Below are 25,768 nucleotides of genomic sequence, written 5' to 3'. Positions count from 1 at the left end.
AAGACCTCAGTACCTCCAACATTACTACAGCTGAACCTACAGGTAAAAGCAATAACAAACCACATCATTTCCATATTCATTCTACATAAAAATGAATTCTGAATTCATCATCAACGAACCATGAGAGTCTAGCTGCCCTTCAAGTGACTAAGAGAAGTCATTGGTAAAAACACCAGCCAATTTTTCAGTGTTTTAAATATTGGTTAGGGTGCAGACAGTGTTTTGTTTAAACCTGCAGATCTGAAAGCTACTACAAAATATGAAAAAGTACTCTCTGAATATTTGGATAAACTAAAGATGCACCAATCACAAAAAAAAACCCAACCTGAAACCAAGCAGTAATTTGCCTTTTAGATTTTAGAGAGAGACAGTGCTAATAGTAAATCAAATTAATGAAGTTATATACTTGCTTGCTGATGCATGCGGCAAGACAGCCAGATCTCTACGTAGTTCCTGAGTGCCCTTCCCCTACTCCCCAAAGTAGCAGAAGCTCTTGTCAATATTTTCTGCAGTCCCACCACAAGCAGCAAAGACTGAGGAAGCACAGAAATGAAGTTATTCTTTCTCCCTCAAAGGACTTTTTCCAGGATGGGAACAAGACCTGTTGAGGTATAGGCACTGCCCACTCCTGCCAGTCAAGTTCTGTGGGCAGAGGATTCATGTTTCTTGAGGGGAGTTTGGTGATCACAGCAGCACTGAAGGAATACGCACTGTAGGCATCTTGAGAGCTAGAATTCACACAAGCAATTCCAAAGAAATGGAAAAATAAGGCTATTTATCCTTTAGTTACCAACTCTGGCATGACTATACCTTTTCAACAGAAATAAGACCTCTCTCTTCCTTCCTCCCCTTTTCAGAAGAGGCTGCCTTGGAGAACTTGTGATACAGAAGTAAGTGTGTGCCTGCCAGTCTGCAGTGACCGCGTTCAAACCGGGCTGTACTGCTCCTACCAACTAACGGGAACGGGCAAAGTTGCGTTCAAGAATCAAGACTCAGAAATGAGCTGGCTGAAGCCTATAAAGCCACTGATCAGGACACAATTTCACATACAAGCCCGCTGTATGAAGTTATGACAAGACAGCCCACGATCCAGAGAGCAGCAAACGTCACGATAGTCGTGTGTGACTCGTCGTGTGATGACAGGTGTGCTCCTGTCATCGATCTTAAGAGAAAGTGATAAAATACCGATAGCTCCTCTCGTGCACGCAGGAATCCACACTGACCTCTAAAGTCTATTAATGAATGAAATGGGTTTGCAAGAGTTGCAGCTGGTTGAAACTTGCTCAGCAGCAAATAAGGGTCAGACATGCTACAGAGGAGTCACATGGAATGCCAAAGGATTAAAAAACCCCACCATTTCCATTAGAAGCAAAAATCTCTCAGCACTGCACAGAACTGAAACTAGGTTAGCTGTTTTACACAGGGAGAGGAGTCCACTTTGGAGAAACACAGTTTAATCCTCAGGCTCATTCATTATTCACAAGGGTGGTAAAACTCCAGAGGAGGAAGGGAAGAGAGGGAGGATTAATACAGAGTAGGGAATAAGCAGCTGAAAGGGTTTTTAAAATTATTTATTTATTCTAAAAGGATGCTGCTCAATTTCACCCTTTAGCTATAAACCAAAAATATATTAAGCTCATTCAAAGTTGGATTATTAAACTGAAACACACCACATCAACGGTTCCTGTACTTAATTAAACACCAGTAAGCACACCCATTGCTGAAGTACAGACAACTATTACTTTGGCAACTTCAATCTAATATGCATTATAGTCTTCTCCCTCCACAAAAAAGGCACTTTGATTAACATGAAAGCTACAGTATCTTTTGTGCCACTCATAGTACAAAACGGTTGTCTTAAACTCAGCCTGGAAAAGCTTAAGTAATAAAAAGGTTTAAGGCTGCTGGGAAAAGTGAACTTTCACAGCAATACGATGGAGATGAGGAGGTGGCAGCAAAACATCCCCCAAGAAAGGGCATGTTCCTCTACCCTGAAGAGGAATCTGTATTTTACTTATGTTCTTGCAAGCTGCAGCAGAATAACCTGGAGTGTTTCACAGGTACCTTCTTTTAATAACCAAATGGAGCCAAAGAGATAACCTAGAGAGCATCCTATGGCTATGAAGTTCAGCAGAACATAAGTTCGCTCAAGTACAGGTAGCCCAAAACACAGCTGAAAGCTTCGAGTAAGAAAAGGTACGCTGCTCTGATAAAGCTGAAATTAATACAGTCTACTATACTGAAGCCATTTTAAATTTAAAAGAAAAATGAATTAAACAAAAGCTCTTCTGTTTTTAATAAACTTTCAACATTGGTGGAATACAACAAGAAATTTCAAGCTGTTCCCTCACTGGTATTAAAAGTGGCCAAAATCTGCGTATTCCTGCCAAAAATAAGTTTTGATGCATATATTTTCTAATGGGGAAAGGAGAGAGGAGAGCTGCTGCTCTGTACCCCCCCCACCCTTTTGCCAAATCTTCCAGACAGTGATACGACAACGTAGGAAATAAATCCCCATCATCCTGACCTACAGTTTAGTGCCTTGATGTGAACAAGGTTTAGGTGGCTAGCAAAATCTTGCCAACAGTCTAGAACGGGAACCCTGTGGAAGCAGGGTATCTCACCTACCCCACACGTAACAACTCACGGCTGGGTAGCGCTGAACAGTCAGGTTCAGGATAGTCACAGACTAATCCCTGTCTGTAGCTGACATCATTAGAATTAAATTAACTCTTTAGAAAAGAGTATGCTGCTTATTTACATGTTCCTTTTGATGAGCTGTTACATTAAAACAGTAAAAACATTCTGAAACAATTAATTCTTTCAAGATATTATCTGGATTTAAAAAAAAAAAGGGGGGGAGGGGGGAATGACACCATTCTTTGGGCAGAGAACAGGATAAACCAGCAGACTGCTACTGCTAAAGCTTTGTCAATTCTGTGCTATACTCTTATGTCCCAAAAAAAAAAAAAAAAAATCTATACTTGCCCATCAGGTTTTCCCTCACACTGATTTAACACAGAAGTGTTCCTCCAGGTTATTTCCACTCCCCTATTTCTTCATCCTCGTGCAACGCGCCAGCTGCTACCTTAGAAGGCACATCTTACAAATGCCCTCCAGAGGAATGGAAATTTACTTAGGCACAACTGTTCTCTTGTGCATGGACTTAAACTGATTCATATTCCTTGAAGAGATCCCACTCATATTGCTTATCAGATGGAAGCAGAATGTCAAGTGTTAAAGCTCAGTCCAAAATTAATTGTTTCCCTTTCCAATTCCACCCACACACTATACCACAAGCTCACGAAAAAAGTACAGCGTCACTACAAAAACCTGAATTCAGCAGCCTGCGCACATACCAGAGTATAATATAGCGAGGAGAGCATGAATTAACAAGTACTAAAAGAGTGTCGGAGATTAAGAAAGAAACGAAGGTGCTGGCAGGGAGATGCCAGAATTCTTCAGCTTTGACAAGGTGCAAATTCTCCTCTGGGGTAATAATATAAACATTGATCTCCGGCCGGAATAAGTCACCTTTGGTTTTATGGGGTATTAAAGCACAATCCCTTGCTGGATTTAACTTCTCCAAGAGACAAAACAGAAAAAAAGACTGTCCCAAAGAATAGGCTAGAATCAAGGACATGGATCTAATTCAACAAACAGACCTAATATGCAGTCACATGCATTCCCTATTTAAACCCAGAGGATTCTGATGTCAGTTTGAACTTCCAAAAGCAGAGGAAGAAAATCTTCTACTGAAAACTGCAAAAGGTTTGAAATTTTTTAACACCAATGCCTACTCTGGCACACACAAAGGCTGAATATAGACAATTGTGAGAATACAGCATCTCCCAATTCCTCACCGTTTTCTGAGGTAGCTTGGCAAACTTGCTAAGACACAGCCACCACTGAAAAATGTAAGTCCTCCAAAAAGCTTAGGAATGTTCAACATTAAAAGGAGCAACACAGACAACTGCATCCAATGGCAAAGCAGCAGCAAATCAAAACCACCGTGCTTAGCTTGAAAGTACTGATAAGAGTTGGAAAGAATACTGCAGCTGCAAAGAGAGAATATGCAGAGAAATCAAGATCTCCAGTTTGGCCTGTGCCCTAAGATCTCCATCAGCACAGAGCAATCAAAATACAAAATTTCTTCTTCAGTCCCTTCTGCAGAGACTTGCCCTCAATTTCTGATCGCCTAAGCCTAAAATAATTTATGATTGTGGTAGCAGGTATGGGAGGAAGAATCCTGTAAGCTAAACGTGTCTGGGGGGAAAAAGAAAGGGGGGGGGGGGGAGCAGAATCAAGGCAGTTTTGCCAACCCATGCAAAAGACATTTAAAAAAAAAAAAAATTAAAGGACGGAAACATTCAAGTGAATCCCTTCCTGTTGATGGACTGCCAAAAAAACCACTTAACTGCTCCTGTCTCCTCAGCTCTTACTTTCTAACCTATCTTTAGCTGTTTCATTAACTGGGATTTCCCCAGTGTCTAATATATCTGCTTGCAAACCCTAACCTACCCAGCAAAGAAACAAATGCATTTCTGCAACAAAAGTATGTGCATCAAACACTCAAATAGCTCTTTGCATTCATTTGACTTTGTTTCCTCCCTCACTTCTCCTGCATCCACCATAGGACTGAATATTTGCATCAAAAAGCAGCCACCACAGTGGGTGGAAATGGCAAATATCAAACAAGAGCAAGTTTAACTGGGTCACCTTCCAGAACTCCAGAAAAAAAAAAAGAAAAAAAAACCACAAACAAAAAAAACACCACACCAAAACAAATTAAGTAAAATCAAAACAAACAAACAAACAGAAAATCAAAACAGATAAGAACAGCTGAACAAAGCTGAAAACAAGAATCATGCAGACGAGAGCCTAGACAGGCTCCGAATAGCTGACGCTGGGCTTAGCCACCACAGCTGGCCTCTACCAGGCACTAGAAAACAAAGCCCCAGGGTTAAGCTGTGCACATCACAGCTACACACCTTCACCACACAACTGCTTTAAATAGTCCGATGGCTGTTTTAAGGGTTTACACCGAAAGCGTTCATCCTAACTGGAAAGGAAGCTTAGGCAAGAGGCAAATCCTCGCCCTTTGTCACTGTGTCTCCATTTTTACCCCCCCGACCACTGCCACTGTTTTTCTACCCTACTCCACTAAAGCTCTTGAATGCTTGTCCATCTTATCCGAAGAGCATTTTGTAGAACTGTTTTCATGGCATTAAACGGTAGTTTGCTGCAAGCTGGACAAGGAAGGCAGTAAAAACTGTGTACAAGAATCAGACATAGCGGGAAAGACATCACAAGAGATGAAGCAGTGAATAGAAGTTAAAGGCTGCAGGAATGCAGGTGCACGAAAAAAGGTTCAGGCAGGACTCAGCCTGGGAGTTTTCCCCGTCAGCCGTAGCACTTGCATGAATTCTCTGTTTTTGCAGCATCTGGTAATGAGAAATGAAGAGATTATCTGGCTGCCTCTGTGGCGCTCATCTTGCCAAGAAAATCCCCACCCTACAAGAGAAATCCTTGCTAACATGATCAAGATGTGCATACTTTCAGTGCAATAAACAGAACCAAGTTCTGTCTTGGTCAGAGAAATGTTTCATAGGCTAGTCCTCAATTTCTCCTCAAGTAACAGTTTAAAACAGAAAATTAATTAAAAAGCAGACCAACAAAATATCCCTAAATTATACTCTTCCGCAGAGAATGACATCTTTTCATTGGTCTTTGAAGGATTAAGGCAGAAAAGCGATGTTGGTTGATTCTTCTGTTAAGAGAACAGAGGTTTTTCAGTATTTTTTCCTTTTTTTTTGGGGAAAGTGATGTTCTCTCTTCATGCACCAATACACCGATTTCCCTCCCTTCCTCAGACGTTCTAGATGTCAAAGCCCACCAGTGCTTCTGCTGAAGTTTGCCCAAGGCACTTCACACCCACTTCTGTCAAATATTCAGGATTGAGAAGGAGAAAGCGTTTATAATTCACAGCATGAGACTTCATATCCAGACAAGATCTCATCTGTCAGTTGCAGAGACCCGAGTACCTTTCCAAAAAAATAAACTAATCTTTCAAGGCTGCAAAAGGTGAGTCATTTTATGGAGAGACAGAGGTTCTGTAAGGTAAAGTGATTTGTCCAACATTACATGCTGGGTGGAGACCATGGCAGACCACTTGGGAAACCCAGTTCCCTTGGCAAGTCTGGCAGTACAGATTGTGCTTCCCAGGGAACGCTCGGAGAAGAGAAGCATTTTACCTTTTTAAAACAAACCAAAGCAAACCTCTGAACACCTTTCCCTGGCCCAGACCCATTTCTATTGACGCTTAGCTGCTGACAGATGCAAACATTTGAAAACAAAACAAAAAAAGATGTTTCCTGTAGGAAATTCCAAACTTAAAGCTCGGACATTGTGCACTAACCTGCACTGCTGTTTTCCTTCATAGTTACCACTTCTGCAGCAGTCATGGGAGCACCAACATGGACAAGCCATTTGCGAGCCAAGTCATCTAAACCAGTAAAGGGGCAGGGAAGAAGGGGGAAAACCCCACCCAAGCCAACTGCTTCCATTATCATCACAAACGAGGGAGATTGCAGTGGTGATGAGATGCCAGAACGGGTAAGCTCTGTTCATCTCCTGCGACGGTTCATGACTTTGCCAATACCCATAGAAGACTTAGAAAACACGTGCCCTGTACTGCTTGAAAGCTGCAGAACATCAAAGTTGCAGAGGGAAAAACCCCCCCAAGTCTCAATCAGCCATTTAGTACTGTTATTCAATGTATTTTTCAATTCTACCTCTTTTCAGCACACATTTAGCAACTTCTGGAAATCTACCCCCAATTCTGGTTTTAGCCTGTACTTGTTCATTTTGGCATCACAGAAGAATAATGAAAAGCTGTCTACAGTTTTGTAGCTCAGTTTAAAAAGATGAGTTGCAGTACAGAAAATTTTATTCAGCTTCTCTCTCACTGCCAAAATTGCACTAATCTACATCCTAGACTTACAACCTGTTTTTAATACAAATTTTACAAAATTATTTCTCTCTCTGCTTTCAAAGATGCCGGTAGCTTTCTGAAACTTACTTAAAAGTTTCTTTCCTTTCCAAGTTAACAGATAGGAATTTCAACTTGGGACCTGTAAATAGGATTTTTTTTATTGACCTAATTTTGCAACTTCCTGTAAAAAAGCTTTTTACAAGGTTGCATTTCTGAAGTTCATACAATCTCTAATGTACAATAGTTTGAAAAGTCATCCACGAGACAATTACAGGTGCTGATGTGAAACATCCTTGCCATATGAACAGGCTATGAATTTCACCACTTTTAAACAGAAATGTGCCAGATAATCACAATTATTACAGGAGCAACATTGCTAAGTTTCAATGCTTTGACTGCACTTTTATGTAAAGTCTCAACTGAAACAGTAAATTAACATCAGAGTAACTTTGCTGATAATCAATTTGTTCCAAAGGTGGTACCCTACACAGGCTTGGATGTGGACAGGTATGCAATAGTTAGTGTTGTTCAAAAAAAAAAAAAAAATCACAAGTTCAAAAACTATTTTAAAGGTTCTTTAAAGCAAATCAAGGCTGAAATGAATCACACACTGGTTCCCAGAACCAAAAACCCGTCCTAGTAAAGTTCACCTTTTGAAAGATAATTTTTAACCCAAATGCTAAATTCCTCAGAACACTACTGTTCAAGAATAAGCCAAGTTAAGAGTTTATTTAGAAATCATCTCAACTGCAAACCTAATTCTCCAACTCCGAACAGGGTGAATCCCAGGAAATTTAACCATGAACTGTTGTTCATGTCAGAATGAGCAACAGTACACACGTAGGGGTTTCGCAATGCTCTTCACTGGGTGAGGGGGCTGTGACAGTGAGATCGCCACTCCTCTTGCGTCTCCACCGCTCAAGAAACCCAGGAGCTATGCATTCCTTTTGTCACAGTTAGGATTAGAAATACACAGCACACAATCCCACTGTCTGTTAAATTATGCATGGGTTGAACACTCAGAAATCCCATGACTATTTGTGGAAGTGCAGAGGTGCAAGGAACACTGACACCAAGCGGGGCAAGCCCATCCGCCATCCCCAGACTATGCTACCAACCTCCCGTATTTCAATCACAGCCACTTTACAGGGTATGTTCATACCCAGGAAAAAAGATTATGAAGACTCTGAGCCTAAAGAAACAGCAGCATAAAAATAAGAATCCAGAAAGCATATCAAGTGGTGACACCAGCTAAATTAGTGACAAACATATGAAAGGCATAAAAAATTCATAAAGCAAGGACAGGGGAATAACTGAGTTTTTCTGACAGCCTTATGCACAGATTTTGTTTTGTTTGACAGGTATAAATAAGTTCTAGCCTCTGACTGAAGGGGAAAAAAAAGCTTTCACACTCCATCAAACAAGCCTAAGAAATATGTATTTAAAGAACTGCCACTAACCCATCTCAGTGTATGTAGTAGAAAATAGCATGTGCTTCACTTTACAGCTAGATTTCAAGTAGTAGGTGTTCAGCAGGAGCTTGGTGGGGAAAAAGAAGCAACCATATAAGGCAACAACACCAGAATAAAAAGAATGTGTTTTGGTGAGTTGGGCAGACATCTGTTCTTACCACACAAGGCTTGGCAACTTTCAAATTAGGGGAACCTCAGATTACCCTTTCAGCTAGGAAGTAACACACAAAGCAAGGTTCCTCACAGGCAAGTCGAGATCAAATTTCTTTGTACTTACCTGTCTGCTTTCAAAAGCAGGTTAGACGGCAGTTCAAGGAGCTGGTTGTGTTGCACGTCCAGGACCTCCACTTGCATTCGCTCGAGCCGATCTGGTAGCCTTCCTAACATGTTATGTCCTGCCAGCAGCTTGCGCAAGCTACTATTGTAAAACAGCCTTAGAGAAATAAAAAACATTAAAAATGAGAAAAATCTAAACCGAAGAGTGGCTTTGAGAATTTAGGTGTGATATCACAGTTCATTACAGGAAAGTGATTCAGCCAACTGATTAGCAGACGTGGTATTAATTACACACGGATCCTAGAATGTCTTCCCACTCTCCACCAACTTCGTAAAAAGGTTGTTCAGAGACAGGGAAGGAGGTTTAAGGATGATTCAAGGAGTGAAAGTAGTGAGAAAGGGTTATCTTATTGCACTGTATAAAACATGAATATAGAAGCATGACAGTGAAGGAGGTCATTGCTAACAATGGCTGCAGAAAACTGCACTTGTGGGATCCCCCCAGCTAATGGGAGAACTTCAGAAGTGTGGGTGAAATCACCAGTCACCCCACAAGCTTCATAGTGCTCTATTCATCATGTGCTGACTCATAATCCAGTGCAATTCCCTAACCCCCCATTTTCTTTTTCTGTTAATACCAGACTAACATAAAGCCTCCTTTCCAGTTCTACAGCAAATGAAATTTATCTAATCGGCTTTACTTTCTTGAGCTTTTACAAGTGATAGATGACCTGGAGTCCCATTCCCCTGCTCCATTTTTTGGGGGGCTGGGGGAGAAAGGGAGGGGGAGAAAGAGGGCAACGTAAAGAGACAAGAACGAACAGCTGTTTTGATCAAATAGTAAAGATGAAATCTGCAGTATAAGCAACATAATAAGGAGTTTAAAATCTGCACCTAAAGACCTCAAAAATGGAGCAACTCTCAATTTTGAATGGGAACCACTTTCAGCAAATTAAGAAAAAAAAGATTATTCTTCATCTGCCACCTGTCTTACATTCCCGCTACTGTACTGTTTAATCCGGCGAGCCTGTGCATCATGCTGATCTGTTTCAATCAAAGACACTCAAATTACTCAGCATTAAAGCAAAAATCTTCTTCCCTCTGTTACAATGACCCAAATACACATAAAGAGCCTCCCCCTGCCCCCCTTCCCTACAATACATCAGGTCATCGGATTATTGTGCCAAAATAATCAATGAAGTATGCTGAGTATTTTCCCCTTGACAGATACAGTCATACTCAGTATCTGTGCGCCAGTGTTAACAGTTATCTCAGTTGGCTGGATCGTCTGTGTTATGACCATGGATACAAGTCAACAGCCAGCTGTATCACTCCAGAAGGCTCAACACAGGGTGAAAAGACATTATACATAATGTGTGATAAGCATATCTATTATGTTTTCATCATTTAACCATTTTTGTTTCACTCCACTTTTACTTGAAAATCTCTCAGTTATGGATTTCCCATTCTATTCTATTCCCCTTCCTAATCAAGACTGGCCAGTATCATCAACACCAAACATTACAGGAAAAAGCAGATTTGGTTGACAGCGTCTCCAAAAAAATGTATCACTTTGGGGGTTTTTTTGGATGAGAGGGGGCAGTACCATTTTAAAATAAAAAACGTTCAAATCATGGCAAAAACCTTAGCAATAAGCTTTTCCATGAACATATATTTTATAAACAATCCTGAAGAACTGAGTTAGTTGTTGGGGTTTTGTTTGTTTGTTTGTTCTCTCTCATTTTCCAAGTTATACAAGCACCAAAGGAACTAGGCTGCCTGAAGAGAGATTGAACCACCAGCATTTAACTAAGCAAGCTCCCGATGAGCCTGGGACACCTAGTTCTCAAGCTGGGTGGGGAACCAGGACACTGGGACTGCTCTTCCCTGTGGGCAACTTTCCCATTTGCCCAACTCCCACTGCAAGTTTTGATTGGATCAAAAAGTTCTAAGGACAAGCACGCCGCTCAGCATCTTCTGATAAAACATGTTCTGGTGAAAGCATTCAACCAGTTCCTTTAGTAAGCAACTGTTCAAGAGAACATAATGTTGAATACAAATAGATCTTTTAAAAAAAAAACAGACAAAAAGGAACAAAAATACATACAGACATCTTGTTCACTGGTGGCGGCAAGGTTATTTTGGCAACTCTTAATTGAAGCATTTCCATTTTCTTTGGGGAATCTTTGGCAACATCAGTTTTATGACAATGAATTTGTCCTGCATAGCTAAGACTAAGTACCCTTTTTGTTATTTTTCAGTACTTTTAAAGCAGAATGGCTGCATTACAGCAGAGTGTACATTGTTCCCATTTTCTTTAATTGAGACAAACAGTAGTACACAGTTCTCTATCTCAACTGCTTCAACTCTTTGTCTTCCAAGGATTGTTTTTCTGTTTCAAGAGGCAAACACACATAGCATCAACTGTAGTTTGTTTAGATTAGGTGCAACCTTCAGGCTTCCAGGAAACTGCTGGTCAGTCAAAGCTTGAACACTTGTGGTTAGAGGCGCAAGCATCCTCCTAGGAGAGTCCTGCTCACTCCCTTCGCAGGTTTTCAGAGTGCTATTCTATGCAGAAGGAAAAGCACACAGCAGTGCACATGAACACGCTTACTGGGCACTGGTATTTACCTGATACTTAACAGCAGGTCTATACGCCTGAGCGATTTGCATTTGAATCCAGACCCAAACTTCCCTAAAGTTTAACAGACATTCAAAGCCTGTGTTTTGAACTGGGCCTTAAAACTGAGCTGACTTATTAGGAGCTAAGCTATCTAGACACATACTACAAAGAGGAGCTTTCAAAGATAAGCTGTTTCCTGGGGTTAATGATAAGATGGCAGGAGAGACAAGTGGGATGTTGACTGTACCTAATTTCAGCTAATCATTAATCTCCCAAAGATATCCGGTATGCCTTGATACTCCTTGCTGTTATGAAGTGCAAATGAAAGGCAAATGAACTTTTGCTCCCCCCAACTTCTGAGTAGGCACAGTTTCACTTTGTGTGAAAAAACAGAGGGATAAATAGTCTGCACGTTAGCCCGTTAGTTTGCTCGGTAAATCTCCTCACATCCTTTTCTGCCCACATTTCTGAAATCTATTCTCTTTCCATTCATGACACTAAAACTGCCAGTTTACACCATATGGCACATTCATCTGACCCAGACAAAACTATCCTTTTTGGTTTCTGATGCTCTTCTGTGCTGTACAGCTCTGTAAGGAAAATATTTAATAGCTCATCATACACTAGTTGTCTACAATCTTCAATGGCTCTGCACATCCCCACGCAATTTCACCCTTTACACCCTTTCACAACATCTCTTTTGAAGCGTACAGAGCAGCCAAGAATGACAGCTCTCTCCCAGTGAAGTCAGTGACTTAAAAATTCTCAATAGCAGCACCTGACCAGTACACTGACTTGGAACAGGTCTCTCTAGAAAAAAAGTAAGGAGCGCCATTCATTATTTAAACTCAACTCCTATTTTCCTTCCTGTTCACTTGCTTTCCTATCATTTGTATTGATCAATTTTAAGTTTAGACTCCTGGGAAAGAGACCATATTTGTAGTGAAGGCAATTGCTCTACTTGCTTGATGAGGCTTTACCTTCTCCTCTCAGCCCTTTTTCACTCAAACAGGGCTGTGAACTGGTGTCTCTAGGCACCACTGGAACTAAGTCACAAGTTCTGGATCTCTAACTGTCATGCAAAGTTATGGCTGTAAATATTTAATATTCACTATTAAAAATGAAGGGCTTTCCTGCCTGAACAGCCACATGAACAGCTTCAAAACTTCCACCTGGAGTTCAAAGGCACTGCTTTCTCTGCATGAAAGTAAAAGAAGAAAGGCTGGGTGGAAGCTTGAGGCATGACGACACCCCACAAGGTAAAAATAAAATCAAACGAAAGATAAAACGGGCCTGACAGTCACTGGAACAAGCTAAACACTGAATCAGCAATTATTTCTGAATTGCTTATCCTCTTCCACATTGTGCAACTGGTCTGTAAGACTCACCGGGCAGGCAGCTCACGTATCTGATTGTGGCCAACGTCCAACACTTCCAGTTTCCTGCTGTCACACACCCACTCAGGCAGGTTTTCCAGGTGATTTCTATGAATAAAGAACACAAAGAGGTATAACTAAACAATAATCGAGATGTAAAGACTACTAAGAATACAGCCTCAAGAGAGACACAGATACCTGCAGGAAATAAATCTGCTACATAATGTTTCCTATGAGATTGCATCACCCCTCCTCTCTAAGGGCACTACCAGTGCAGTAAGGTCCTGAGTGAGAGGGCAAGAAAGCTAACAATGTTACTACCTCCTTAGACGTGCAGCCACTAAGAAAATGGAAAAAGCTGCTTCCAAATTATCAGGGAAGAAGTATTAAGAGTATCAGAGCATCCAGGATGAAGAAGTCTCTCTATGGAGAAGAAAATTTGTGAGATACTCCTCAGAAAATATTCACACCCTACATAGTTGAAACACATCTCTTCGATCCCCCATGAATTCAATCCTGAAGCCCACTCCACCACTCTTCAGCTATCTCACTGAATAGAGCAGAGTCTTCTTTTTGTGTATCTTTAAAGTCAAACGTTTTGCTTTTGTTGCATTTGTCTTCACAGAAATTAACCCTTCCAAAAATTAAGTTCTTAGAGGTAAGTTTTTCCAAATATTGCACTGAAAACATGCAGCTAAGCACAGTGGGGCAGCCATGTATCCTGCCTTAAAGACACAAATTAACAGCACAAAGTACATGGGGGAGATTGTCTGCATGTGTATTCACATAACCACTACTTCAGTTAGCATACACAGATGCAAAACTGGACATCAAATAATATTCAGGCACTCTCAGACTTGACGTTCAGGAATAGGACCCTTACACAGCATGAACATAAATCAATGTTCGTGCCCATTCATGTACTTGTATTCTATAGTTTATTCATGCAATAGCCTTTAACCGAAATATGCGATAGCAAACCAACCCCTCTTATCCTCAGATAACTTCCTTTTCAACCTCAACCAGATTTCCCAAATTCCAAGCGAGCCAAGAAGCTAAAGACACCCTACCCATTTAGTTACAATGCCATCACTGAACCGAGGCACAAAAAGGGGTTTGTGATCAAAATTATGCATTCTGCACCAATTTAATTCACAGCTAAATGGAGAACACAGTTTTACAAAGAATGCTTTTCAATAAATCACACTTATTTAGCCACACCTGTGTGTTACATTCTGGTGCACAATGGGACTAACTCATAGTTGATAAAACTTTGAGGTTGATGGTCACTCGCCCAGGTTAAGTCACTAATTGCTACGATCACCCTCAACAGATTAAAAGTGCTTTAAGCAGGCTTTTTAACGAATGAGATTATCACTTCAACATGCAGATGAGTAATTCCTTAAATAAGACAGACATTAAGCACATGTATAAAGTGTTTTCCCGATTCAGTACTTAAATGGTGAAACAAACCAAAACACCCCCTTTTCCATTTCTTTCCTTATCCCACCTCCCTCGTTAAGGTTAGATTTTCAGATGCATTCAAATGGCAACTGCAGCCATCCCTGCTGCAGCCAGGGCTGCGGAGAACCACGATGAGCTGCAGGAGCTGCCGTACTGATGAGTAAACTATCAAACTGTCACCTACGCTGGGTTTGTGACACTGGCATATCCAGAAAGGGACTTCTGTGCATGTCTCATATTGGTGCACGTTTGAATCATCGTGTTGTATCTCTATAAGATAGGAAATCTTTAAATCAGGGAAACTCCTTCCCTTTAACTATAAGGGCACATTTTGCTTTTAGCACTAAAAAAAATTTCAAAAGTAAGTCTATAAAAAGGAAACAGGGAAGAACTGGCCAGTATAAAAAAGCCCATGTTATAACTCTGAAAATCAGTCTTCTCATATCTCAAGGACCAATTCCTGTCCCCACTCCCTCCCAGTAAAATACCAATGAATGTCATTTTCCATAAGCCTCCTTGATGTATGTTTTACAAGCCCAAGAAAAAACATACTTACCTAGAAATATCCATATAAGCCAGACAATTAGGAACTGGATACACATCAAGGTGAACAAGTTCTAGGGGGAAAAATAAATAAAAACAAAAGTGGTGATAAAGATTCGCACTTAAATGGCTGTTGCATAAGAGTTACTTCAAGCAGCTAATGCCCAGATATTTCAGAAAAAGTCAGTAACCTAAAAAACTTCTGAGGATCTGAACCAAGTTTTGTTTCTTTATTATGTCTGAATAAATTTGCTATATTACGTTGTACGTGCTATGACAGACACTGCATAAAAGAAAGGAGAAACTGGAGGATTTTAAAAGTTTCATGGCAAATTCTCATTTCTCCATTTTTGTCCCAGAGCTGTAACTTCACCTCTGCCACCCTCTGCCCAGAATAGTCAGTCACAAACCTGCTCTACTTTTTTTTCACTGGTCTCTCATGGTAGAGGCACAGAAGGGAGACTCCCCACTCTGGAACAGCAAGCTACAGAATACCCCAGAGTCCTCCAGGTCATGGCAAGACCCAGAGTATTTTTCAACTCATTACATGAGCCTTTGCATCCCTGTGGAGTTCCTGGTTCAGGCAGCCTTACAGACCTTTCATAGCGCCTCAACTACTGCTAGTAATGTTATATTTTGATTGCTTCAATAATATTTCATATTCTAAGGTTTTTAGGTAGCATTAAGGTTGAAACAAAACCAGCAGACATTTATTTAAGCCTACAGAAAATCCACTAAAGCGAAAATGTAACAAGCATCATGGTTGCTTTGGAAGATGAGACTAAAACAAGGTGGCTGAGGGTGCAAAGAGAGGATAGCCAGGAGGAACAGCAAGACCAAATAGGCAGTTGATTGCAAGATAGGGGTTGACTTGGGTTCTCAGCTCACATTGCACAGCACATGCTCAGATTGTTAACTTTTCTCAGCTACAAAGATCCTGGCATGAATACTTAATGAAGGCACAGGCTTGGGTATCGTTAAGATGACAGCCTTTTAAAGGCAGTGCAGACTGCTCAGCAAATTCACAGCTCTTTGAGCTTGCATTTTGTTTATTCCATACCAAACTACTCCAAACAATAAAAATGGTGGTGAAAACTGAGTATTTTAAGTAATAGCAGCTTCCAGAGACAGATCAAACAAATCCTGTTCATGGAACGCAGAAGTTATTCAACTGGAAAATGCTGCATTATTTTTATTATTGAATACAAATGAAGTTACTCATTATAGATTTGTAGCTTTCTGTCCAGAGTAAGCAGCTAGAGGTAGTAGCAAAAATATATATTGTTTTAGTTTGTCTCACAAACAGCCACTTGTCCAAACTTTCTCAACTGTGGGGAAAAGCAATAAATTCCCTATTTGCCTTGGCAAAGCAACACATTAATACAACCCAAAGAACTGACAACTTCAAGAGCCCTCTCTGCTGACAGAGAGGAATTTCAGCCCAAATTTTAAGATTTTCACAGTTCTGAAACCTCCAAATCAGTAGCCCAATGTTATTTGAAAGTCACTTCTGAGCTCAGAATTGACAGTAGCATGACACGACACATGTGAAACCCTTTTAGCCAAGGGTCAGGTCGAGAGCCTCCTGATCACGTGCACTGCACTCCATAAGCATCCCACAGAGAACCAGGTACGAAAACCCGAAGTCAGATGACAACACCACAGCTGCCCTGAAAACCCACTTACCATTTGAGGAGGCGTACAGCGCTTTGAGAAAATATCCACTGATTTTGAGGGTTACCAGTTGATTCCGTTCACAGTGTAACACTTCGACGTTGTTAAAAACTGTTGCATCCAGCTCCCCGAGTTTGTTGTCTCTGAGATCCAGTTGGGTCACGTGATGCAGAAAATCTATTTCATCAGCCTCCAACCTCCTAATTGAATTCAATCTTGCAAACAAAAAAGGAGATTAAGTGTAGTTACGTGGCAGGCTCCTGCTGACAAACCAATGCTCACTCTACAATCGGTTGTGCTGGATTAAACTAGCACGCCTCCAGGTTCTGATCAAGGCTGATTTTAAGTATTTTTCCCCTTTGTTGTGGTATTTTAAAAGCAGGATGGATCAGCTCTGTTGTTTTATCCACCATGACAAAGGACTGATGATACCAAGTTCCTTTCTAAACTACTTTGAAAACTACCGATAAAAAGCTCTGCAAGAATGTAAGTATTACTGTTACTGCGTCTATAAAAATAAAAGATGATCTGGCTGTTATTTGTGCCTGATAGTTTGGAAAGGAACAAAGCCTCTACAGTTCCTGCTGGCCTATCATGAGCATCTGCTGGAAAAGCCTGGCAGATACGAGTAACCTGCAGATATTGGAGTCTCTTGCCTTACTGAAAGGCCAAATTGAGATTTATGAGTTCCCATATTTGCCTCCCGCTTCGCCATGTTCCACAGCAAGCAAATTCAGAGGCCTGAAAATGGGTGTTGAAAGAAAACAAAGCAAAAACCCAAGACAAGTGGGTCTGTCAGATAAAAAGAACAAGTTTTATCACACCTTCACTGCAGTGCACTGACGCTGCCAATACTCGGCAACTTCCCCAGAAGTTACAATTGAAATAAGATTATCTATAACCCGGCAACGTTTGAGATGGCAGAGCACTCCAAAGAGTTCAGTTTCAAATTCTTAGCTCTCACCAGAATACTAGAACTGGTATAGTAACTTCTGTTGGCCCATTGAGCCTCCCTAGTGAGGATGAGGGCATATACCTGCAGTTTTGTTGTTACTCTTGCTTTCAAAGAGTTGCCCTCTGTGTAACAGTTGTGTTTTCAGAGTAGATACTTTTTCCAATTAAAAGAAAATGGGTAATATGCCTCCTCCAATACCACAGCCTACTTTTTCTGTTTTCCGTTTACAAGCAGTGCTTCCTTTTGATTTCACCGAAGCAAAGCACTTCACCGTGCAGCAAGTACGGTTTACAAACACGTTCGACATTTACTATTCCAGGTGGCATTACACAGAACCACTGTTCACAGCTTGGTGCAGAAAGGATGCGGCAGACAAGGAGAGGGCTGGAACTGCACTGCTGGCACTCGCGGCCAGCTCAGCCACAGCATCCCTGCACTAAGGCCAGTTTATTTATTTACTTGTAACATACGTACAAACACACAGACATATTTTAACCGCACCATATACACTTCAGAATTCATCCATCTATTTTAGCTGGTTTTTTAACTTATGCTGGTCCTTCCTTGATTTGCAAAGTCTGACAGCTACACAGCAGTACGGTACACCTAGTTTTAGTTTGAAGAGCTTAATTTAACTAAATAGTTGTAAAATTCATCGTTATTTGGACCTTATGGTCCAGGCTCTGAATTGAGCCCTGCCCAGCTGATTGCAGAAGCTGGCTTCCCCAAAGACCGTAAGAATAAAGAACCACCTCATATCAGAGCCACTTGTAATAAGGATCTGTTAAGACTCTGCTGAGGGCATCAATAAAATAACGTTACTCATGGTGGACTAGGCTTTTCAACATACCAAGAAATACTAAAATATCTATTTTTGTCCTTTCACCTTCGCTACCCTTTTCTTCATCTCACGCATCTGTAACATTTCAGACAGCAGCTTTCTGAGTCAGGGACTGCACCAACTAGAACCGCAGGAGTCACCAGTGTCCCAGGCTTTGTTTTGTTTGGTTTTTTTGGTATAAATATTAGTTTCCCCCACTCATTTTCCTAACCATTGATCCCCCTAAATGCTACCTCCTCCTCAAAGAAGAGGTCTAAGTCACGGCAAGCGCTGTCAGTCACGTAACGCTGCCAGAAACAGGGCTCAATGGGCTAACACAACAGATTCGCACCCGGGGGCTCTTCTGACAGCCAAAGAGAAACCGTTTCAGCACCAATAATTTAGACCCACTTATTTTTCCCCTTTTTCAAATACCTACCTTAGATCCACATGTTTAATGTGAGGCATCCTTTTTAACACCTGTAGGTTCAGGGTATCCATGCAGTTTCCTGACATACAGAGCTTATCCATGGCGGTCAGCTTCTCCAGCACCCCTGGAATGTCGGTGAACTCATTGAAGGACAGACTCACGTAGCTGAGCTGATGCATATGCTCCAGTTCATCAGGAAGGGACTGGAGAAAGTTGCCATCCAGCAAAAATGTCTGCAAGCTATTAAAGACGGGGAAGGGGAAGGGAGAATAAAGAGAGTGAGTGACCTGTTAAATCACATTTCCTTCCTATAAACACACAAATCTGCTGCAATTACAGTGAAATAAAATACACAAAAGGGCAGAAGAAAGAAAAATGTTAAGGAATAACGCTTTAACATCTGCTACAGAAGATATCAACCAAATAATTAAAAGCCTTGCAGCTACGAAATGCAGGCTGTGCTAGACAGTTGTATCGTATCTTCAAACATCTCCAGAACTGCAACTTCCGTGATGGCTGAAGGACATAAGCAAGGGGGTTTAAAGATTATCTTCACCATGAAGGTGACCCTTGTGTCAAATACTAGGGACTGGAAGAGCTTCGAGACACAAAGGGTGCTTTCTCTCCACCCGCAGCTCACAACTGCTTCCATACAGATCTACAAGCCAGTCTGCTTTGACAAAACCCAGTTTAAACTGTTTCTCATAGAAAGCTTATGTAGAGTCATGAAACTGCTTGTTATCTATATTATCAGTCTGTGTACGTTAAGTTTTAAGAAAGTACTTGCTTGTGCATCTCGCCTACAACTGCTGGAACACTTCTGAGGGCATTGCAGGACACGTTGAGTTCAGTCAGGGTTGGGATACTGCAGACTGCCAGTGGGAAGTCTCCTAAATTGTTATTGGAAAGGTTAAGGCTCTTCAACTTGGTGAATCTACAATGAGATAAGAAAAAATAAAAATAAAAAACATAAAGGAGACAAATAAGCGGAGCATAAACCACACCGAGTTGCCTTGCAATAATTCATACAAGGTAAGTTTGGTTATGTAAATGCAAATCACATGCATTTTTAGTTTATGTACTCAGAACAACCAGGTAAACTACTAGACACTCAAGTTCAACACCACTTGCAAGAGTTCATTCACATTAAGCTGGCATAGAGAAACAGACCCTCCTGAATAACACGCCAAATATATTTTCCTATGAGTGTAACAAAGACAAAACTCTTGCCATCCTTATGATACATGTAGTTTCTTCTGTGGCATCTCATCCTGTACTACACCATTGCTATTTTTCTGAACACATTTCTTGCTAGTAAGACTACCCTAGTGACACTGGTTACAAGGCGCAGGAAATTCTCAGCCTATTTGAACACTAAATTTTTGTGGTGCAGCTCAGCTCCATTCATGTGAGTAGATAATGCCCTTCAACCAAAAATTCTCATTAAAATAGGCTGGTTTGAATACAACTGGGAAATGTGCTGAATTAAAGCAGAATTTAGCAAGACTTCTGTAGTGACAGAGGCAAATTCTTACGCTCTCGATTAAGTACCATGTCAAAGCTCACACAGATTTCAAAATTTTATCCTTGATATGTCACGGAACTCTTAAAGGCCTCTTGGTTTATCACATCAGCCAACGAAGCAACTTGCATGTGCTTGCCTTATTAAAGATGACCAAGACTGTTTGAACAAAAAACCCAAGAAGGAAACAATCCAATTAGCCAGCCTGCATGTTCAGCAACATTATTATGGTTGCCTAACAACCACTGGGAGGTACGCCTAAAGGCAAGCAAAAGGAAGAATGAAAAGATCTGTGTCAGATTCCGATAGATGGGAGGAAGTTTCTTTTCTGGCATGGCTTATGCCAGGACATTTTATTTGGACTTCGTTTTCCCTTCGTTAAGGCTCAAGTCCCTTATTTGTGCGAGCAGGCTTTTATATAACATGGTGATGGAAGCAAAACTGCACCTATGAATGCTGCTATTCCACGTCAAAGTAATCTCCAACAGCGTGTGCCAGTGCATCCACAGCCTCTGAATCTGTCCAGCACACTCCTACCCCAAAGCACTTTGTCCTCCCTACACCAGAAAACACACACAGAAAACACAAACACTAAACAGGTTAAAAAGTTTTAATGGCAAAAACTCTTAGAAATCCTCACCAGCTGAGGATGGTGGCATGCACCTTTAGTATTGCCTAAATCAAACTAATGCCACTGACTGAAACTCAACATGAAAATGTAAGTAATGCCTTTGTATTGTATTTCAACGGCGGTTGTAAGTGAAGTGTGAACTTTACCCCAAAAGACAGGCTATAAATACATTTAAAGTTTGCAAATACACTTAACATTTACAAAGGCTTGCAGCAAGCAAGGGATTGCTGTGCTCTCTATTGGTATTTTGGCACAAAGATGGCAGAAGAAAAAAATACAGAAAAATCATGGCCAGAGTTATCACAGATTTTTGAACACCCTGTGCCATGCTGGAGGCAGAAGAAGTTTGGAACAGAGTTAGATGGAGACTAAATGAAATCTTGGAATCAAATTACTGCTGCAGGGAAAAAAAATGCTACTGTGCAGAAACAATGACTAATGTATCTCTAGAAGGAGAACTGTAAAATAAAAAGGAGGCTAGGGTAAGCTAGCTGATGTTAATGAGGGCTGCTAGCCAGAAAAAAAACGCACATTTTAAACACCATACCTTCCTATTCCTGTATTTTGAAAGAAAGGGCTTAAAAATCTTGAACCTAAAACTGAAACCCACAATCCTGCATTTATCTTGAAGATAACTGTAGATTTAGGCCACAAATATACTGCCTTGAAATTTGGGGTGATTCTGTCACCACAGCTGTCATCACAGCCACAACAGCTGTCCCACATCTTCCTCAAAGTCAACTGCAAATACAAAGAAGAGTGCTCTAAGTAGCAGACGCCAGGGACTTTAGAAATTACCTAAATACTGGAAAAAAAATGTAAGTGCAAAGGTAGTAGGGAAGACAGGAAGATTAAGTCAAAATAACTAAGCTGCTGGAGAAACATCAAAATGCAACCATTCCAATTTTCAAGTCAACCATGAAAAAAGAATTAACTCATTTAATAATCAACACTGAGGCTACAGCCTTTATCTGCGCCGCTCTGGAGTCTCAGAAGAACAGTCTCAGGGCTTTTGCCCACTAAACAAGTGAAAACTACAATCTACTAGAAGACCCCCAAATACAATCTTGACATAAAATTACAGAAGATCAAGCTAATACACAGAGGACAGAGGACTGGGGCGGGGGTGGTGGTGGTGGTGAAGGAAGCTAAGAAATATATTAACTAACTCCAATGCAGTGTTCAGCTTCAAGGTTTTCTGCACACATTCTTGTGTGTAACTGTTCTAGGCCAAAGGAGGGGGGGAATCATCCCCCGCAATGTATCTGGATTACATCTCTACTACCCTAATGTATGCTTTCATGTGTGTTTATTAAGGGTCTTTTGTGAGTAATCTAATTACCAAGAACACAAACTGAACTGGTTAACAGGTCTATATAGTATGTAAGGGAGGATGAGTAGTACATCCAGCATTGGATATGCTCATACAGAAGCTGAAAATGCACATAAAAGTGTATGTCAAATAATCCACAAAGGAGAGTTCATTGTTAAACATTGTTTAAAAGAAAGCTGAAAGACAGACATCATAAGCTTAGTTAAGAGATTAATTTAAGACAACTGGCAGGAAAGACACATTTTCTTCCTCCTTTGTAAACATGTTCATTTACAAAATGCTAAAGTCGCATTTCTCCTCCTGGGGCACTGTCAAATACAGAACATTACTATGCCAAACTAGCAGGCATTTGCTCAAAGTTAAGATCTCGGTCTACTTCTCATCTTTGGCCACTCACTTCCCACTATCCATATCACAAATGGGTTGGTACACTTCCATTATGGAGCACTGCCATGCTGCACATTTAAAATGCTGCATTGTTTATAGCGTTTCTTGTATCTAGATAGATTTACAGTCAGAAGCACCAGTAGCACTCACAGCATCAATATAAATAAAGTAGAAGAAAAGTATTTTACAGACTCAAGTTTTCTGTTGCTGCTGAGTTTGCACAGTGTCAGGCTTTAAATAAGATTTCACAGAGCAACATCTTTGCTGTTTTCTCACCCCCAAATCTCTACTCCTACCAGAAGCAGGGGCACACATTGATGCTGCCCCCATGGCATTGCCGGGAAGAAGAAAAGGCACAACATTGCTCATTTGAGACATGACAGTGTAATAACCTCGTATCGAGTCCATACATATGCTTTCCTTCCTCTTCTCCCTCCTTCCCTGGTTCTAAACTTTGTTATCCGTTAAAAAAAGTCAGCCTGAAGAACAGCATTTCTCAACACGCTATATTCAGTTAGCTTACTAAGCTTTCTATTGTAATGACCAATATATAAACACTCACTTCTCTGGCCAAAAATAGTCCTACTTTAAGCTAGAGCAAAATGTTGACACGTCAACCCTTGAGTTTAAACATGCAATATGACTGAACACTAATTGCCATAATTGAGCCAAAAAATGCCCACTTACTTAATCCTGAAGCTGCCACTTCAGGAGTGGTTTTAGTTTGACATATGCAAAATGAGAAGAGGGACTAACAAAAGAAGTTTGTATCACTGCAAAGCAATGAACTGAGATGCTAATTTCAAATTCAGATCTACCCAACGTGCACAGCAGAGGAATTTCCATTACAAGGTTCAGCATTTGTGTTCCACTATGTTTGGAAGGGGGGGAATAGTATAATCGAATTGGCCAACATAACAGACGCGTCTGACAAAACCAGTCTTGCCCTGCTCTTACCAAAAGCCATTAAAAAGCAGTATTTTACTACACCCAAAACAGAAGACATGGCTTAATAAGGGACTCGGCTTAAGGAAAACAATCACTTTCCAATATACCTCCAGTATTTGGGCTGTCTCATGACTATGCTGTGGTTGCAGTTGAACATCGCCATTTCAAGCAGCAGCACAACAGTCCCTCAGCTCCAGCACCATTTCCGAGCAGACTGATGCACTGCAGCAAGTGTTGGAACTGAACTACAACTTGCCACCTTCGTGAATGCCTGCTACTTTGGCCACTAACTTAATAATGAAGAGAATTTCCATATAAACCTGACGTACCGATTTCCTCCTTGGAAATAAATGATCCAATTTACTGCCTTTTTGCAATTGCGTCAGATTCGCCCAGCCACAGCCTTATTGCCTAAGGGAGCAGCTAGCCTAGCACCAGAAATACTGTCACAGCATTTCCCTTCCCAGAAAGGTGTCGTTGTAAAAGCCTTAAATTAGTTAGACCATAAAAAATGAACTATTCCAGCCCTCTTGCCCTGCTAAATTTGTCAAGACAGTTGAATAGAGGTAGACTGCTTCTGCAACAGCTAGGGAGATTCACTTGGATGCTGCAGGTGAAGACTTTGACTGACTGAGGCCAAAAGCAGCCCTCCCCAGCTTGGCCACAGAAGAGTCTTCCATAGATCATATAGAGAGGAGGAAGGAGGAGCTCCGCTGGTGTTTTCCACTCCGTTTCTCTGGACAAGATTCGCGTTCAGCCAGAAACTAAGTAGCTCACGTCACACCACACAAAAACAGATGGAGTAAAGCTGTCTCAGGAAAGAGGGTCACTTAGTTGGAGGGCAAAGATCGATTCTGGTCAAGTCAGAAGAAGCTTGAAGAAACTCACCCATTAATTATCAATTTCTCCATTAGCTGAATGAATAAATGAAAACATAGTTTCATCTGAATTTTTATTTCCTTCCTCCTTTCTTTAACCCATGGGGGAAAATGAAAAAGAAAGAAAAAAGCAGACTGATAGCTGCAATTTTGGTATCTTCACTATCCTGTATGCCAACACACCAGGAACAGTCATCCTGATATTTCTCCCCTCTACTTGCATTTAAAACTATAAAAGGCACAACAATTCTGGCATACAGACTTGAGTCTATGCCAAAAATTAATTGGTAGATTGCATTAAAAAAAAAAACAAAGAAAAGAAGAAGAAAAAGAAGAGAACACACTCCACAAAAAGGAATAACCTTAAATCTAGGCAGTTATTTTTCAAAATATAGAAATAATCACAGATGTTAAGTAAAATTCAGACTAACTCTACACTTAAGACAACAATAAAGCTTTTATTCTATTACATAGTTAGTAAGAAGACCATAAAGACAAGAAAAACAAATTGTATGTTTTGTTAGTGGAAATAATCTGAACCTACATTACTGTACTTTGCAATTTGCAATTTCTGCACATACCTAGCACACATTGCTTCATTGGGGAGAAAGACTATCCTCAGAGGAAAAAAAAATTCCTAGGAAAAAAGTAAAAACATATTCTCCTTCTCTATATTTGAAATACAAAAACATTAGCTAGGGGTGGGTTTCCAAACTGAAACAAGTTTAAATACATGAAAAGAAAAACCTATTACTTTGGAAGCCGTATCAGAAAGCAATAGACAAGTAAATTGGAGTAGGCTGATACACAGTAACTGGATTCCATAAATATGTTCACTACTTTTTGAAGCATTATTTGGAAGAGATACTGCTGTACTTAGCCTAATAGTTCCATTAAACTGAATCCAATTAACAACTGCAATTTCTACTTTTAGACTACACTATTTTTAAAAATGCTATTTTATAGCCTATTTCTTAGTACTATCTATTTTTCTCCTACCGCTATTAAGGAGTTCACTGCTCCAATTTAAACAATCCAAAAAATCCAGTGTGTTTCAGGCATTAAACCAATCCTACCATCTTCCCCACTTAGTCACTTGTAGAGATTTGATTTTTCAATTTATTTTTCTTTAATCAAATGTCACTGATTTTTGCCAAATATTCACATGAGGGATACTTTCTTGAGTTTGGAAAGGCACACAGGAGCTACGTAGACACAACCAGTCATGAAGATTTGGAAAGATGCACTAACAAAACCAAACTCTTCCTTCAATGTATTTACAAGCGGAATAAAACAAAAGCAGTGAAGTTACACAAACAGCATATTCCAAGTGTCTTCTTTAGTATTATAAATAGCAAAAAAATATTCCAAGGCTACAGAGCTGAGAAAATAAACATAGCAGCAGAATATAGCAAACACTGGATGGATTTTGTTACTAGTAG

At 40.5% G+C, this 25,768-nt stretch overlaps 1 protein-coding gene across 1 annotated transcript in view; it reads right to left on the bottom strand.

Annotated features, from left to right (window-relative positions):
* PHLPP1 (PH domain and leucine rich repeat protein phosphatase 1) overlaps nt 1–25,768 on the bottom strand; it is a 144,188-nt gene that overhangs the window by 17,706 nt on the left and 100,714 nt on the right. The window contains exons 5-10 of the mRNA XM_075142541.1: nt 19,415–19,561; nt 18,637–18,867; nt 16,435–16,637; nt 14,762–14,822; nt 12,754–12,849; nt 8,744–8,899 (exon numbers count right to left, since the gene is read on the bottom strand). Coding sequence (XP_074998642.1) covers nt 8,744–8,899; nt 12,754–12,849; nt 14,762–14,822; nt 16,435–16,637; nt 18,637–18,867; nt 19,415–19,561 — 894 coding nt within the window. The remainder of the gene's footprint in view (nt 1–8,743; nt 8,900–12,753; nt 12,850–14,761; nt 14,823–16,434; nt 16,638–18,636; nt 18,868–19,414; nt 19,562–25,768) is intronic.

Source organism: Calonectris borealis, chromosome 2 (assembly GCF_964195595.1).
Source record: "Calonectris borealis chromosome 2, bCalBor7.hap1.2, whole genome shotgun sequence".
Taxonomy (NCBI): Eukaryota; Metazoa; Chordata; class Aves; order Procellariiformes; family Procellariidae; genus Calonectris; species Calonectris borealis.
The sequence above is the reverse complement of the archived record's forward strand: the minus strand, read 5'-3'. Positions and strand labels throughout refer to the sequence as shown.